We start from the raw sequence: 18,114 nt of genomic DNA, 5'->3' as shown, positions 1-18,114 counted from the left end.
TCAGATTGAGGGAAGAAGCAAGAGATACAGCTCTTAATAGCACAGGAACTTTCTTTTAGTTTACTGACCTGGATTCCATGAGAACTGTTCCATATTTCTCAGACATACAATTAGTAGCAGCACGTAATTGGTGAACCTCTCCTTTATATCTGGATTAAAAAAACCAAAACCTGTCAGCTCCAAAGAAACATTTATTTGCATACACAATTCTTGGATTAGGTAACATTTTCCACAAACTATTTAACTGGATTTAAGGGGTGGGGGAAATGCTGAGAACCCACCATGGACTGGATTTCTGCAGTAGGTTGTGACCTGGGTCTGACCGATGCTGCCTCAGCTTGGGTTTCCCAGCAGCAGAAGGGACTTAAGTTGTGACTTACTATCACCTCTTCTAATACATTAATAAAATAATCATCCTTCTTGATAAAGTCTGTGCATTCCTTCTGTGAGTCACAAAGAACCAGCCCCTCCTGTTACTAAAATGGTGAGTATATACCTATCTGTCCTTTCAAGCTATTAACAAGGTAAATTTCATTTTCTACAGATCATGGATATCCAAATTGCTGTATACTGGGTTCAGCAGAAGGAAGAAAAAATGTTTGAAGACAACTGTTACACCTTAGCTAGAAGGTTCCTACCAGTCATTCACACTGCCTCTTTAAAAGGGAACAGCAGGATGTGTCAGCACAGTTATCAAAACTGTAAGCACTGTAACACAAAAGCAGGCTGATCAGGGACAAAGTCCTATGACTTGCCTCCCAGACAAGGCAGTCTTTTTTTCTACTTTGGTGTCCTGTCTCCAGGAATGATACATACAGCTTACTTCAGGAAGCATCACATTTTTTAGCTTATTAAAAAAAACCTTCCTGAAACTGTATTATTGAAAAACAGGGTAAAGCCTAAAAGATAATGTCATCACAATTTAGGAAGTCCAAAGAAGTCTTTTTAGAAGATAGGGCTATTAAGAAAATCTGTGTAGACACCGTTTTTGCTTGTTACACCCGTCAGTAACCACAAAAATAATTTCTTTGTGGGCCCTCCAAATCCAAAGGGTTCATTTTCTTAAACAGCTCCAATATTGTGTGGGATTCTACCTACTGGTTTTGGGAAACAAGAAATAGAAATGTTCAGAAGTACACACAAGGATTAAGCTGGCTAAAATAATATTTGACTTTGTGTCAATAGTTTCCATCATCTCTGACTGACTACAGGCCAACAAGGCTTGTGACTGCAGTTACTACAGTACAATATCTGTCATTTTAGAACAGCAGTTTGGAAATGCTGGCAAGTCTGAAAAAATGGAGCAAAAAGAAAAGAAGAAATCCTCCAGGAGAAGGAAAGAAAAACAGGATTCAAGAAGAATGAGATTTCATGCACAATATAAAAAGGCACATCTTGGGCTACATAAATTCATCTGTCAGTATGAGCTGGGGATGGCACAGAGGAAGCACAAGCTTTCAAAACAGAACGAATGGCATATATATTGGGGGGGGGAGAAAAAGGAAATCTTTTAGTACAATAAATTTAAAGCAGAAAAAAGGACATAAGTAAAACCTAACCATAATTTCTTGATTTCCTGCTAATAACACTCCAACAAGTGAAGTACATCCTTCTATGCTTCTGAATTCACAAAATACTGCTCAAATGACCAGAACACAGTATTGTCTGAAAATACAAGATATCACTTGATGCTGTCAGAAATGAATGAAAATGCAGTAAAGCACTCAATGATTTATATTCTTTATCATGCCCATTAGAGACTTGGAAATAATCACTGAGTTTTCAGACTTTTGCCTAGAATCTCAAAATGGTTTTATCTTCTATTTCCCACATCACATACTTCCACACTGCTATGATACATCATTGGTCAGCAATGCAGAAGAAACACAGATCTCATCTTCAGTTCTTCAGGCCCCAGGGAGGCCTGTACAGATAGATATTTTCAAGTGGGAAGTAAGGACCTTAATTCAGGCCTAACATTAAAGCATGTCTCAAGCTAATCCTCCAAACATTTATTACCTGCTTGGTGTATGTTAGCTCACCAGTCGACAGGATTAAATTGGGAAGGCACATTTTGGGCTTTAAATTTCCTCTTACAATGCTGTAATAATAGCAATTTTTTCTTCCACTAATTTCTGAGACTGGGTGACAGGCTGAAACCTGTTTTTCCTCTCTGCTTATTTTCCCTGTTCTCAGTGGCCTCCCTTCTAATCTGTTATCTCTGCTGCCACAGCTGTTCAAGGCTGTTAGGAGTGAGAGGAATAACTGTGGCTGCTGCTCTTCATCCTCATCCCTCCCATCAACTGTCAGAGATGCAAGCAAGGGAGACAGGGTACTTTACAGGAGCTTCAACAGGAAACTCAAACAATGCAAAAATTCATTTCATTTCTCACCCTCATGGACAAGGACAAAAAAGGCTTCAGGATATCCAAAACAACCACTGGTAATCAGTCCTAAATACGAATTAAAATTTCAGAATACAAAATATGTACCTATAATGTTTCATCATTTATTATGAACTTATCTGATGTTGTATATGTACATTTGTTTTTTTTAAACCGGTGAGGGGAGTTTCCTGTACCATGCCACTTCTTAGATGATGTGGTGAGATACAGAACAAGCAAAGCTACATCCCTGGATTCACAGTTGCTCATGCTCTTAAGAACAACAAAGGCAAAGTATATCACTGTATTTGGGAATTTGGCAGAACAGTTTTGACAAACCACCAGTGTTAGTGTTCAGTTGCAGAGAGCACAGGTACTAGCAGGAGGAAATCATTCTAATCTGCTTCAGCATAACGAAGAGTAAAGTGGAAAGAAAGTGATCTCTTTTCTTTCTCCATTGTGACAATCCTTAATAACACTGATATAAGCCATTTCAACTCAGTTTTATGTGTATTCCACCAAATACAGATGATAAGCACATCACTGTTTTTCTGTTAGGATACAATAAAGCTTCAATAACCCTTGCCATTATAAGACAGGTTTAAATGAGAGCCAAAATGACAGACCAATGACATTTTAAATGGTCTTCAGCTACCTCCACAAGCATGTGATTAAGAAGCTTACTTTCTCAGTGTTTATGATCTTAAGTGTTAAAAACCTGACGTATAGCACAAATTCAGATATATTTATTCCCTTGACCAGTCTCTTGTCAGCACATACCATGCATAGTGCTGATGACATATTGTGCATGAAGTCTGGATAGACATCAGTGACAGGTGCTACCCCTCAGGGGTCCATACTGGGACCAGTGTTATTTGATATTGTCATTAATGACATAGATGAAGGAATTGAGTGCACCCTCAGCAAATTAGCAGATGACTGAGTGCTGAGGCTGCCACACCAGAAGGGTGACATGTCATCCAGAAGCACCTGGACAAGCTCAAGAAGCAGACCCATGGGAAGCTCAAGAGGTGTAATAAGACCAAGTACAAGGTGCTTCACCTGTGTTGGGGCAACCCCAGGTATCCACACCGGCTGGGGATGAACAGATCAAAAGCAGCCCTGTTGAGAAGGACTTGGGGATTCAGGGCGATGAGAGGCTGGGCAAGAGCCGGCAACGTGCGCTCACAGCCCAGAAGGCCAAAGGTGTCCTGGGCTGCATCCAGCGCACTGCGGGCACCAGGGCGAGGGAGCGCGTTCTGCCGCTCTGCTCCACTCCGCTGGGACCCCACCTGCAGTGCTGCATCCAGCTCTGGGCTCCCAGCACAGGAAGGACATGGTCCTGCTGGGGTGAGCCCAGAGGAGGCCACCAAGATGATCAGAAGGATGGAACACCTTTCCTGTAAGAAAAGGCTGAGAGAATTGGGATGACCTAATTGTCGACTTCCAGTACCCGAAGGGAGCCTACAGAAAAGATGGAGAGGGGCTTTTTACAAGGACATGTAGTAACAGGATAAGGGGGACAAGCTTTGAACAGGACAGGACAAGCTTCAAACTGAAAGAGAGTAGGTTTAGATTAGATATTAGGAAAAAATTCTTTACTGTGAGGGTGGTGAGGCCCTGGCAGAGGTTGCCCAGAAAAGCTGTGGATGCCCCATCCCTGGAAGTGTTCAAGGCCGGGCTGGATAGAGCTCTGAGCAACCTGGTCTAGCGAAAGGTCACTTCTGGCCACGGCAGAAGTGTTGGAACTGTAGATGAATTTTCAGGTCCCTTCCAACCCAGGCCATCCTATGACTGAAACACTGCATTCTCATGCCATGCTGAAGCTGCACTCGAACCAGGGCTGGCCCTGAAGCCTGCCACACATCGTAGTACATACTGCCCATACACAGTTCAATTATTCTGAAAGATGACACTGTATTTGCTTGTGCTTCTATGCATCCTCTAGTGGTGCAAGTAACTAGATGTGATTAAATCTTTTCAACTGCCTTTAAGTATGTATTTCAGTATTTTGAGAAGGGGAAAGGAAGAATCAGACATTCCAAGACCTAGTACATCAGATCTTAGTGGTCACAAGCCAAAAAAAACCCACAATACACCCTTTTCCATTAAGGTAAGTCACGTGTGCCTATAAGGGTTGCCATATGAATAGAAGTGGTAAACATTTATTTCAAAGACATGTGATGCACATATTGCCATAAATGCAATAAAGGGAAAAAACCCAAGATATACCTTTTTTCCTCTAAGTTGTATAAAATAAAGCCCAAAAAAGGATTGCACATAGCCAAATCAGATTTTAAATACTTTTGCTCCACTTGCATGAACTCTGCCATTCCAATTTTAATAGAATTCTATCCCCATATTAATAACACATTCTGCCCTTCCATAAATCCTCCTGAAAAATAGCAACACATACCCAGCAATTAATTTCCAGTGTGTCAGAGGGTATCATTGCTTTTAGAAAGCATGTAAAAGACATGAAACAAATGTTACTGGAAATAAAGATTCCTGGCACAGCACTGCATCTAGTATGGACTAATGTAATTAATTAGCCAATATCTCAAACTACCAACTACTGAACCCTGAAGATCTTGGGTACTTTTGCAGTGGTAACTAAAGAGGCAGTGAGATCACAGGGAAGAGATCCAGAGGTGGGGTAAATAGTCTTTTAGTGCTACCTATTTCCTTCCAGATTCCCTGACACATTATGTAGAAATCCTGAATCAGGAAAGAAAAAAAAAAAATTTATCATGTTAATCCCACTGTTTATACATTTAGATCAAAAGCTAATTATAAATCATAGCATGTAAGAAGTGCAACAAGATCTTTTAGTTTACATCTCACCAACTCCTAAACAGCTGTAGTGCCAACTACCTCTTAACAACTGACCAGAGCACAAGAAAGGATCAAAGACTGAACAAGGAATTACCAAGGATGCACCAATTTTAAACACCGTCCTGCCCCTAAATCCCTCATCCTTAAAATGATTAGAATAATGGTATTAAAAAAACCTAAAGTCACATGAGAAAGCAGTTTGAATTTCAAAGACCAAAGGTAAAAATAAAGTCTATTCAATATTGTGATCAAAGAGACTGATAAATTTGGAACCAAGAAGAAAGAACAGAGAAGCAAAAAAGTACGTATCTATAATGAAGAAAACTGAAGTTTGTCAAAGTTCAGAATAAGTATGTTAAATTTTTGAGACAAGAGATCTAAAAAACAAGGAAGAGTCACGCCTAACATCCAACTGAAGGAAATAACCTAATGCACTACATCTAACGTACTTCTCTGTATGAGGTAAAATTGAATTTCGTGAAAAAACTTAATTTAGACCACAGCTTGAAATTAAAATAAGACATTTAAAAGCATAAAGGAAGGCAGCATGCTGGGCTTTCAGCAGTGATGGAAGAGCTTCTCTTCATAATTTGGTCCCCTTGTTCTCTAATCCTGACCCTAAAAAATTAGTTTACAGATAACTATTTCAAAAAGAGAATATACTATTTAAATTTAGGGAAATATTTCTTCCTGAAACAACAAATAAAAGGTTTTCTTGCCTTCTGTAGAGAAGTGTTTTCAAATGGCCACAGTGTTTAGATTGCCTGGGTGTACATAAATTTCCTTGTAAAAGTCAGGGTGACAATGCAAAAGTAGTTTTGCTGCAGCTGAAAAATCAAAGCTGCGGGAGCAGCAAGGCTGAAATCACAGACTCTGTAGCTGCAGTCTCAAGCAGCTATACAAGCCCCAAGGTCTTTGCTGACCTGCCCCTAAAAGATAACACGTTTAGTTTTATTAGGTAGCAATTAACCAATGTATATGTCATGTCCTATTCAATTAATTTTTATGTAGATGATTCACAGTTATTTTAGTCTTGAAGGTTTACTGAATTGGCTGTTGAAGCAGAATTTTAAACAGTCATACCAAGGTGAGAAAGATCACTGACTCCATCGACACTAAGTCCAGAAATGTAAACACTGGGAAAAATAGTACAGCCACACATCAGCTTGCTATCCACCGACTGGGGCTGAGCACGATGCCAAGTGAAAATGATTTCACAATTTCCAGATCTAAACTGGTAGTTCGGTGGCTCTTCCTATCCTGATGTCTTCCTACATAAAAGCTTGAGCCAGGCAGGGCTCAGCAAGGTATTCCAACGTGTGATACAGGACGTGTCTTAGAAAGTACTGGACAGTTCATTTCTGTTTTCACACACAACTTGCTTTTGAATTCTAGTTGTAGTAACTTCCCTTGAACACAGTATCTACTCTTGTGGTCATTGCTTATCTTTTCTCCTACATCATATTTTTCTTTTGATTAACTTGTTAAATGAGAAGGGAGTTTCACCTGCTCATGGGAAATTCCTCAGATGCCCCTGTGAGATTCATATTGTTCCCCTCAAGAATAACTATATTTAGCTACTGTGTATTAATCAGTACCTTTACATTGAATTGGAAACACATTTGACAACAGTAATATTTTGAGCTGAGTCCCAGAAAACGTGGGGCACAGAATCCATTCACTGTGTCCAAGCTTAATCAGCTACTGCTGCCATCACTGCCCTACAGCCAACTGCAGACCTCAGAAAACTACTAGAAGAAGCAGAGAAAGGTGGGAAATATATGGGAGTGCTTAGATTTAGTGTTTCCTTTCAGAAGTTTAGTTCAGTCCAGGCATGCAGTTTAACCACACTGTGTTCTAGGACACACAAGACACTCCAAAGGGTAACTGGAAGCTCAGCTGACAGGACCATAGCCTCAGTTCCAGGGTAGGATAAAGTATTGGTATAGCATGCCAACACAAGATGCACCATCATTTCAGCTGCATCAAATGAAACATTTAAAGGATACCAAAGTGATCAGAATACATGAATTGAAACAATATTGTTCTATCCTTACTGAAGCTGTGATGCAGTAAACCTGTTCAAGTTCAAAAGAGGTGAAAATTTCTACTAAAAACCTGCCTGTTATTTATCTCTGTGAAGAAAAACACTGCTATTTATAACCATACTGAAAAGTGTTTCAGGAAAAGTTATCTGCTTGAAAGGAATAAATTAGCTTGTTTTGTGCACTCTTCTATGTATGTACTCACTGCTTCCATCCCCACACTGTCTAATGAATGGCAATACTTCTATCAACTGATAAAGGGCGACCTGATACTGCTATTATGGGCCTTCAATACTAATGTCCAGCAATAAAATATTGATATCCTTTTCTTTTTATGGAGGAAAATTACTAACAATTTCTAATATCAGTCCCTTCTTTATTTCAACACAAAAGAGGCCTCACCTTTAGGTAGGAGAGCTAGATCCATAGCTGTAACTATTTCCTGCATTAATAAGAAACCTTATCTAGGTTTTCTGTCAATACTTAAGTAAATTTCACTTTTAGCATTCTCACTGTAAAGTTAAATACCTCTGATTTAAAAAATGTAAGTAATTAAATCTTGGAACCAAAAATAATACTATTATCACAGAATAAACAGATTATCAACACAGCCAGGAAGATCTTTTTGGTGGGGTTTAACAGCATCTATGAGGTAGCTTAAAATTTCTGTTCTATAATTTCTGTGATATATTTAAGGTTTTATGTAAATAGCCTTTCATCCAAAGAACTACAAAACATTTGTAATGTAATATTGCAGTTTGCAGATGAATTAAGACAAAAGTCACATCAATATTCAGAACTCAACACCTGATGTAAGCCTGTTGAAAATTTAACTCATGATACAAAAATATGAATCACCTGTTTTTAAGTAAGTAGCTATTTTTTTTTAACCTATTGCACATTTGAGTTATCTGGTTTAAAATCTGTAAGCTGGAATGAAAAAAAAATATTCTATTTTCTTTGCTCATATGTATAAATGAAAGTGGGGAAATTCAAATCAGATATATTGAAGAAATTCTTCAATGTGAGGGTGGTGAGGCACTGGAACAGGCTGCCCAGAGAAGCTGTGGATGCCCCATCCCTGGAATGCTCAAGGCCAGGGTGGATGGGAGCCTGAGCAACCTGGTCTAGCAGAAGGCGTCCCTGCCCATGGCAGGGGGGGGTTGGAACGAGATGATCTTTGAGGTCGCTTCCAGCTCAGGCCATTCTAAGATTCTACAAAACTACTACAAGCAAAGAAGCTCTAGCACAACATTAAAGTGCAATCGCTCCTACTGGCTTTGAAATCACAAATTCAATAAATATTTCAAATGGCTGATACCAGTATGACAAAGAATCTCCATCAAAGGGTACCTGAACAGCTTTTCCTCATGAGACACACTGAGTACGAGTTCCCAGTGCCAGAAGCATGTTTCCTAAGTACCCTCTACTATTACCTTGAGAGCATATTAAAAAATTAGACTAATCTCTGGTATTTCCATCACATGCCAGCTACTTTGTTACATTGGTTTTTGTTTGGTTGGGGTTTTATTTGATTGGGATTTTTTTTTTGCTTGTTTGTTTAGGGTTAGGTGAGAGGTATTTCAAGATCCACCCTCACAGCCACGCAACAACATGCATTCTGAGATCACTGTCAATATAGCACACTATGAAGTTAACTTTTTGAAAACAGAAGACTTGATCACTTGGAAGCATGGGTACTTCAGCACAAAGCCACTAGGCTGTTTTAGCACCTCAAATAAAAACTTGCCATAAAAGGAGCAACAGTGTTCCTTGAAGTGGATCTCCGTTTCATCCCACTGAACCAAAGAGTAAAAGGGGTGATGAGGAATGCAAGTCAGAACACTCAAATTCATCAAGGTAAAGTAATTATAGTAAGAATAATATTAAACACATTGAATACATTAAATACATTAATGAATTAAATAAACAGCTTTTCTTTACATTTTCTCCTGATCAGCACTGCTATACATACCACTATTTGACATTTGAAAAAGATTGTTCTTCTCAAACTTCTTGAAAACACTTCCTTTTATTTCGACAAACTGCAATTTTTAGAAACAGTTAATTAGTTTTTACTGATAAAAAACTGATATAAACAAATAATGTTATCAAAAATATGTTAAAATATTAATATTTAAGACATTTGATACACAAAGACAAGGGATTCTGAAACAAATTAGGGTAGCTATATAATAAAGCTACACACTTACATTATTGGACATCATGATGGTAAGCAGTGATTTATTGTGGGAGTTGAAGGCCACATTAAGGGTTGTTGCTTGAACCATTATAAGAATAGCATGCAGGACTGCACAGCAGGGTTAAGGAAGCATATTTGAAATAATTTTTCTGCACAACAGTACTGAAGAGCACTGAACCTCAAATTTCCTATTTTGCTTTCAAAGTTTAACAGGAAAGTTTCCATATCCCTGTAAACCAGACTTACAGCAAGACAATGCTTACATGTATGTAATATACCCACAGTGTTTTGTAGCATGTAATAATGATGCTAATTTTTCTTGTTCTAAAAGAACCCAATGACATAAGTCATGAGAAACATCAATACAACCTGAAGAAAAAAATCTGAGGTAAAGATACAGAATTAGCCTAAAGATTTCAGAGAAAATAGGGAAAAATTGTAAGAATTCCAAATTCATCACCAAAACTATTGGACTATGGTATCTCTTTAGATTCATCAATTCATTGTAAGGTTACTTCATACTAAGAACATTTGCATCCCGCATATGTATGAGTTTATCCCTTCAAGAAAATATGTTCAAGCTAGATGCATTTAACATTCCACTAAATAACAAAATCCCACTATCTTCAGGGCCCTGTGGCCCAAAATACTCAAATACAAATCAGAAACAAAAAATTTTCCATGAACTACCCAATTATGGTTTGTCATTTTACTATAGGTACACCATTCACCATTCTGAAGGGATTTTTTTTTAAAGCAGGTGGTACTGGCAGTCTTACTTTTCAAGTAAAGGAACACTGATTTAGGAATACTATCAATTTTTCAAATGTATTAAAGTAAAATAATGCAGAGCAATTACTCAGTAATTTAGCTTAGGAAAATTTTGTGATTTATCAAAGAAAAAGGATACAGACATATAGCACTGCCATGAAGAAGTGAGGAATCACACCTATGTGAGCTCTTTTTCTTTCCTTAGGTTCTGTAGCTGTCCAATAAAGAGCATCCAAAATATCTTGTCCAAATGAAGAAATCAGACGATCAGCCACCTAAACAAGAACAACTTTACTGCCTTTTACTGCCTACCTTTCTCTCCAACACTTGAGTATGCGCAGTTCAAGAACAATTCAATCTAGAAGTACAGCTCAATCTAAAAAAAGTTTCACATATCTATCACTTTTGATTTCTTACTTATTCCATTTTCACTCTGGATTTCACAGCAACCCTGTTCCTTTTGTATATTCATCAGTTTACTTTCCCTTTCAATCTTACTATTCCCTTTGCAACAGTATTTGTAATAAATAATCATAATATTGTTATCTTAGATGCTTTCTTGAAAGACATTCAAGTACAGTTCAAACCTCAGCCTTTGATAAAGCAGTATGTATCTTGTGTTAAACTACCTTAAATGTTTTTACCCATCCCTCTGGGCTTAATAGGAAAAAACCCCCAACAATGAAAAGTGAATTCCAGATGACAGGTAACATTTGCTTACAGGTACAAAAAAGACTGAATTAGACTTGGCTCGACTGCTTTCTATATACTGAACTATATACTTAATGTAAATGTCCGCATAAAGCAGAACTCAAAACTAAAAGTACTGTAACACAAAAACAAGCGATTAAGAGGGACTTGAAAGTCTGCCAAAAAGGGAAAATACGCTGAAAAAACAGACACCTGAAGCGTAATCCAAAGAATATAGGCACAAATAGAAAAAAGACCCTCTGGCAGTAATTCTAAATATAGAAAACATATGGACAGCATTTTGAACTTGTAATTTAATACCACAGCAAGAAAGGTCACAGGGAGCTCCACCAGTTCCCAACATTTCATCAGCAGCAAACATATAAAACTAAAAATCATTACATGGAAGAACGTTTTTTCTGCCTATACACTGCATTTCAGTCATTTTAAAACCAAGCTGCACAGGCCAACAAAACCAGAACTTCAAAAATTAAACTTGGTATACGTCTGGCTTAAAAAAAGAGCTATCTCTCACTGCTCACTAATTCAACCAAATGGAAACAGTTATAGATGAAAAACTGATTATCTCTACTTAAGAAAGGCAAGTAGTATTTTCTCTTAGTGTCTTTCTGTAAAACAACAATTTTGGAAATGTTAAGTCAACGTAGCAGCAATGCAGAACCAGGTGCACAATGTACCTGCAAATATTGATCCTACTAAATAGAAAGTAAGTTCCTGGGACAACACAAATAAACCTAGACTTAGAATCATTTCCTGACTTTTTAAATTAAGTGTTCTCAAGGTAAAGATACTGAAGTGAGAGAAGTCATATTTATTCAAGACACTACTACTGAATGAAGTTTCCTAAAATATTAAAATTGAATTAAAACGAAATTTTACAGGATGCCTCAAGTAAATATACAATGTGCTGCACTCTAGGAATCACCTATGAAATAAAATGAACAAAACCATGAGCTGATGAATTATCATAAATCTGAATCCCAACCCCATCAGTTTGAGAGATATTTACAGTGGCACTGTTTTCGGCTTTTAGATTTTGTAAATTGAGATTGTCTGCATTATTTGCTTCCTGCTCATTGTGATGACCCATTGAGTAATTATAGCTGGTGTAGTAACATCAGCTACAGAATGCTTAAGAGTTTGGTAAGTTTTTGTTCACAATATTGTGAGGGTTTTAATAGATAAAATAGTAGCTTTGCTTTCCTTTCTATTTAAGCAGTCCTTGGTTCTTTGCTGAAAGGATAGAAAATATTAAAACCCACCACACAATATTGTTGCTTGCTTTTCCAAATATGACTTACCTAAACCCTACATGCCGGCTCCAGGCTCCAGCAGAATTCCATGGTGAGTGCTGTCACCAGCATAACGCACACTGGGGCTTCACAAGGAGCAGGAGCCGGTGGGTCTGAATCTAAAAAAGAAAAGTGTCATTTAAGCCAAATGTGCTGAATGCTCCCCTTAGCCTGTCAGTTGGGAGCATTCAGCACATAATTTGAAGATTTTGCATTCCTCATATCTCTCCAGGACACTACTCCCTGGACTTGCCGACAGCCGAAAACATTAGGACATTGTAAACATCTCTGCTGCTCAGTGATTTAATTAAACTAAAAAGATCTTCCTTATTTTGAAAACTTGTGAAAAAATGTAAAGTGCATTGCTTAAAAAAAAGCATATTAACAGTTCCTTAAAAAGCACTGCTTGCATCACTAGCAAAGACTTTTAATAAAAATCACCAGAGTAGTCTAAGCAAGCCAATAGTCAAACTGTTGAAAGCTGACTATCAACCAAGTCTTTCAGTGGGATCCCACGAACGTTTTCTGATAATATTGCTGCAACCCGTCATGGTAAAAAAAGCCCCTTAAAAACATGCACTCTGCTTGGCATGTTGGGTTTCATGAGACACCATGGAAGTTAAATACTGTTTCCAAATTCAAAGACTAATATCATTTTTCTAATAACCATGAGTAGTAACAGACTTCCCCCTTTCCTAAAAGGAACAAACTCATGCAGCACTTTCTTTAGTCAAAACACACGATTTTTGTTCTGCCAAACACAGCAAAGTAATTCAATTCCTCATTCCAGAATGGCACATGGCTTCCAATTCATAGGAAACACTGCAGTATTGCTTCAAATTATGTAGTAAGCACATAAAGCTGAGAAAGTACAAGCATGATTTGAAGTAGTCTTGAAATAGAGAGAAATTACTATCTTGAGCACATGGATTTATTTAGTAAGTGATAATCTCTCATCAATTATGAAACTATATATGGATATTTCCCCACACAACTAAAATCCAGATAGTAACTCAGTGCCAATTTATATTTGTACATGTTTTCCAGCAAATGTAAAATCAAAGACAACAAAAAACCTCTGAATAAACAACTGAGGTGGCTTGTAAGATATTTATTTCACTTAGTATAACAAAGTGTGTTCCTTATGCAATATTTTCACATTTTATGAGGAAAGAACAAATGCCTTCTGACAAAATATTCATATTTTGCAGAGTGTAACCCTGTTTCAGCAGTCTTCAAACAAACGTACAACAGATGTTCAAACAAAGATTAATATGTCATTCAGAAATCCCGGAATCCTAGCAGAGTAACTTTTGTGTACAAAGCTCTGATTGAGTCCTTTTAAGAGGTTGTATTCCTACTATGTCCTATATTTACAGGATGGAGGTAAGATTGCAGCTATGTAAACATTTACTTTGTGAACCATTGATCATAGAAGTACAATAAAAATCTTATACTTTACATTAACAGCAAAACAGAAACTGGGGGTTTTTTGCCAGAATTTCTCGTATCTCCCAAAACAGAATTTCCTTCTCTTGTGTCACTACATTCATTCACCCTATTGCTTACATACTCAGGTTTTCGTCTGCTAGCCAGGACTGAGGTTAAGCAGTAATAGGTGTCCTTGCATACAATGAAAGCTGTATTTCCATAATGATGAATTAAAACCCAAATTCCATGTTTTCTATTATCCTCCTCCTTTGCTCTCTCTTGGGATCTTATAATTATTTCAAATCAACAGTTTCTACTTTTCTTGGCAAGTTCAAAATCTCATTCACTCCCTGACATTTCATAAGACACTTCTTCTGTTTCCATTTCTCAAGTTTCTTGCTATGAAATTACTAAGCTCCATAAATCAGGCATTATGAAGCAGTATCTAAAAACTTATTGTTCACAAACCTGACTGTTTCATGGCATCTAGGCTTATTATCATAGGTGTGTGCAGATTTGTGAGAATACCACCTGTGCCACATGCTAAGTACAACTACTGTAATACAAAATATTTTAGATAGTCTGAAAAAAGCATGCTTCATATTCTGATGCCAACATTCTTACCTCAAGCATGTTATAGATGATGTAGAGCTTTATGACAGACTGTCCCCTTATCAGATGATACATCATAGAGTAGTCAACATAGTGCATCATGAAGTAGCAGATGACCAGTATAACTCCTTTGAGAATGTCACATACCTGAGCAGGTTGTAGCAAACGTCTGTCACTGAAATACAAAGGGCAAAAAGCTCCACTAAATGTCATATACCCACAAAATACAGATGTTACTAAGTCGATATGAATTCACAGAAGCTGTTCATCATGGATATATTTTAATGTCATTTATTATGCCCCTTCCCCTGCCCTTCACTCCAACACCATGACCATGATACACATTTATAGATCACACTCATGAACAGGATCACAGTCTCTTACTCACCACATCCCTGTAATTAAAACACTGTATTTGTTGAGAGCTCCCACTTATTAATAACCTTCTGCATGCGTGCCCTTTGGTTTCTAATTGACCTTCCCTCTTCCAGCCAATTCTATGATTTTGACTTCCTCAGGTACAGAAATTGTATTCACTATGATCAAAAAGAAATGAAGCCGTCATCTTCAATTTCAGTATAATGAACCAGATGCTGAGGAACAGGTAGTAAATTCTGTATCTTCATTTAGCTCTAAGCTCTGCAGCAGTAAACGCAAACAATTTGACATCAGAGCTTGAGGCCGATTGTGAACCAAATGCAGAATATTTCTATCTATAGACCCATGAGTAACCCAGGAGACTAAAGGAATCATTACACAATTTCTTCCTATAAAGTAAAACTACAGGAAGAAAACAGCTTTATCTCAATTCCCACAACAGTAGCCATAAGCACAATAAAATTGCAAGGCAGTATTCACTTGTCTATTTATTTAGTTTAGTATTAATAGGATGCAAAGCAGTTAAAAAGCCTTTGAATTACATCAAAAGGTTGAGAATCAAACACAAAAAGAAGGAGGAATAATTTCTATTACATATACTATTCTTTAAATACATTGAAATGCTTTTACAGAAATTAATGTTTCAAAGAAGTTGGAAGCAATTAGCAGAACTTAAGATACTAATTTTCAATTTCTGTATTCTTAAATCAGTAGGGCATCCAGTGGTTAGGCAATATTCCCATGAACTGATAACACATTTAGAAAAAATTAAGAGTTATCTTGTAAAAAAAAAAATCCAAACAGTTACTTATGACCTCTGGAGTCATTCTACAGACCTGCAGAGAAGTCAAAAATCCCTGCTACCTCACTCATTCTATTTAAGCCACAGCTGGAGTGCTGTACTTTGGGTTTCTTTGTTGTTTTCCATTTGAAAGAAAAACGCCCTGAAAACGGCATTCATGCATTATATCACTCCTGGAACCACACAGTGACATTCCAGGCAAATAGGTCGTGCTCTTGCTGGGAGTATGAGCAAGAAAGTTTCCAGAACTCCCCGATTTACAGTATTCCGCTTTCTACAGAGAGCAACTGCTACTTTTATTATATACTTTTTACTTCATTAACTGCATTAAAATTAATTACATTCTGAATAAAAGAATTCAACCTAGTCCAGCATACCAGAACTGCTTACAGTGGTTTCCTCTCCCCTAAGAGATATTTTTTTGCTTTCAGAAGTCATCCAGTAACAAACAATATCCACACCACATCTTATTTCAGCCTAAGTCCTCGAAAAAATGCCTCAGTGAATTTGCTTCCTTTCTTCAGCCCACAAACTGAGTTTTAACTGCAAACACCAATAAAAAAAATTAAACTGAACATGCACCTTTTGCCCACTGCTTAAGAAGCCTATGACTCTTTGCATGACACAGAAAAAAATGCACCCTCCCCAACCTGCAAAATCACACTTTGAAAGTTTACTGCCTTATTTAACTACATCTGACTTAAATGATTATACTTATTAAACTATAATAGTATATATTGAAATGTTCACAGGACTTAAACAAGCCCATGATTATGATTACTGCTCATATGCTGAGTAACAGCATATTCTTTTTTCTCCAGTGTGCTTCCATTTTGGAATATATTCAGTCATTCCTGTACAAGTCTCCCAGCCAACACTCAAACTCTGACATACAGACAGGGATACGGTGGTAAAGGACGTGCTATTATTCCACAATAGTAATGCCAGGCCTTAGCACGTGAAAAAGAGAATCAGAATTCATTACTCAGAAAATTAGCATCTTCATTCTTCCAGCCAACAACTACTTTACGATTAGAGAAGTACTGAGTACCTGGCAGACAAAACCTGATGAACAAAACAGACACCTGCTTCAAAAGTTTGTCTTTTAAAAGTTTGGTAAGGTACCAATTTTAACGACAGAATGGTCTCTTACTGATATGCACTAGTGAGTAGAATCTGTTTATGAAGCTTCTGAAGCAGTCAAGAAAGATTCTCACAGGAAAATGCTTTGATGTCCACAAATCAATACAGACTGAAAATATCACGTCAAAGGTTTTCTGGCTTACAAGTAACATCAAAGATGCTCAACCACCAGTACAGTCACAAGTTGCAGATGTTCTGAGCTGTTAACTCTATCACTCTTCTGCTTGTGCTGATTTTCATCCATATGACTACACTCAAGTAGAACCAACTCAGGAGAAGCCAACATAAATGCAGACAGCAACCATCACAGGGGAATACAAACTCTGAGAAGAGGCTACATACAATCAGGAGCACAACTGTTCTTCTAAAGGTGGTGTCAACTCTGAAAACTATCTCAGGAGACTAACACTGTGTGAAGTTGCATACAAACTTGCACACAGCATCCTATACACTGGAAAGATTAAAAGATTTTCAGAATGTGCTGCGTACAGAACAAACTTGATTATCACTGTGATTCAATTCAAAAGCTGCCTTAAAGAGTCAGATCAACTGCTCTTGATTGCTGTGCTTTACAGGAATTAAACTTTTACAGAACAGATCCCATTCAAATAATGTTTTTAGAGAATTTTAGAATCATTTAGGTTGGAAAAGACCTTTCAGATAATCGAGTCCACCTGTTAACCTATCACAGCCAAGTCCACTACTAAACCACAGTCTATGCATCTTTTAAATAACTCCAGAGATGGTGATTCCACCACTCCCTGAGCAGCAGCCTGTTCCACTGCTTTACAATCATTTTAGCGAAGAAATTTTTCCTAATATCCCATCTAAACCTCCCCTGGCACAACTTGAAGTCCTCTTGCCCTACTTCTCAAGGTGACTTGGATTTAGCTTCTCAGTAGTCTGTCTGTACGTCTAGGAAAAAAAAACTGCAATAAACAATATTTTTTCTGACATTTTAATTAAAAATACAATATATTAATGTTCTATTCGAAGTTCTACATAACTCCTTATCCACATGAGAAGCAGAAAACAGCAGTAATGCTGTGACAACTGCAGAACAAGAGTTCTGGTTTGGGCTGGGACAGAGTGCCTTGTCTTTTTAGTAGCTGGGTTTTTTTGGATTTAGTATGAGAGTGTGTATAACAGACTGAATGGTTTGGTTGTTGCTAAGAAATGTTTACCCTGAGTCAAGGGTTTTTCAGTGTCTCATGCTCTGCTAGTGAGGAGCTTCACAAAAAGCTGGCACAGAGTGTACCCAGGACAGGATGTCCCAAACTGGCCAGAGGGATATTCCACACCACAGAGCATCACACACAGTATATAACTGGGGGAGTTACCCAGAACAGGGTCTATCACTATTTAGGGACTGGCTGGGTACCAGGCAGTGGCTGATGAGCAACTCTGTCACTTGTTTCTCTTGGGTTCTGTTAGACTCTCTCCTTCTGCTTATCATTACTATTATTATTAGCATATTTTGTTTCAATTATTAAATTGTTCTTATTTC

General features: G+C 37.6%; 1 protein-coding gene across 4 annotated transcripts in view; it reads right to left on the bottom strand.

The window, feature by feature from the left end:
- The window catches only part of TAPT1 (transmembrane anterior posterior transformation 1), a 50,915-nt gene that overhangs the window by 13,770 nt on the left and 19,031 nt on the right, over window positions 1–18,114 (bottom strand). For all 4 annotated transcript variants that reach the window (XM_042052987.1, XM_042052990.1, XM_042052989.1 and 1 more), the window contains 5 exons: window positions 14,297–14,459; window positions 10,378–10,513; window positions 9,478–9,575; window positions 9,240–9,309; window positions 69–149 (listed from right to left, as the gene is read on the bottom strand). In XM_042052987.1, the coding sequence (XP_041908921.1) occupies window positions 69–149; window positions 9,240–9,309; window positions 9,478–9,575; window positions 10,378–10,513; window positions 14,297–14,459 (548 nt within the window). The remainder of the gene's footprint in view (window positions 1–68; window positions 150–9,239; window positions 9,310–9,477; window positions 9,576–10,377; window positions 10,514–14,296; window positions 14,460–18,114) is intronic.

This window comes from Corvus kubaryi, unplaced genomic scaffold, assembly GCF_017639235.1.
Source record: "Corvus kubaryi isolate FWS band 111438036 unplaced genomic scaffold, C.kubaryi_AGA036_p1.0 split1-131, whole genome shotgun sequence".
Classification (NCBI taxonomy): domain Eukaryota; kingdom Metazoa; phylum Chordata; class Aves; order Passeriformes; family Corvidae; genus Corvus; species Corvus kubaryi.
This window is presented reverse-complemented; position numbering and strand designations above follow the sequence as displayed.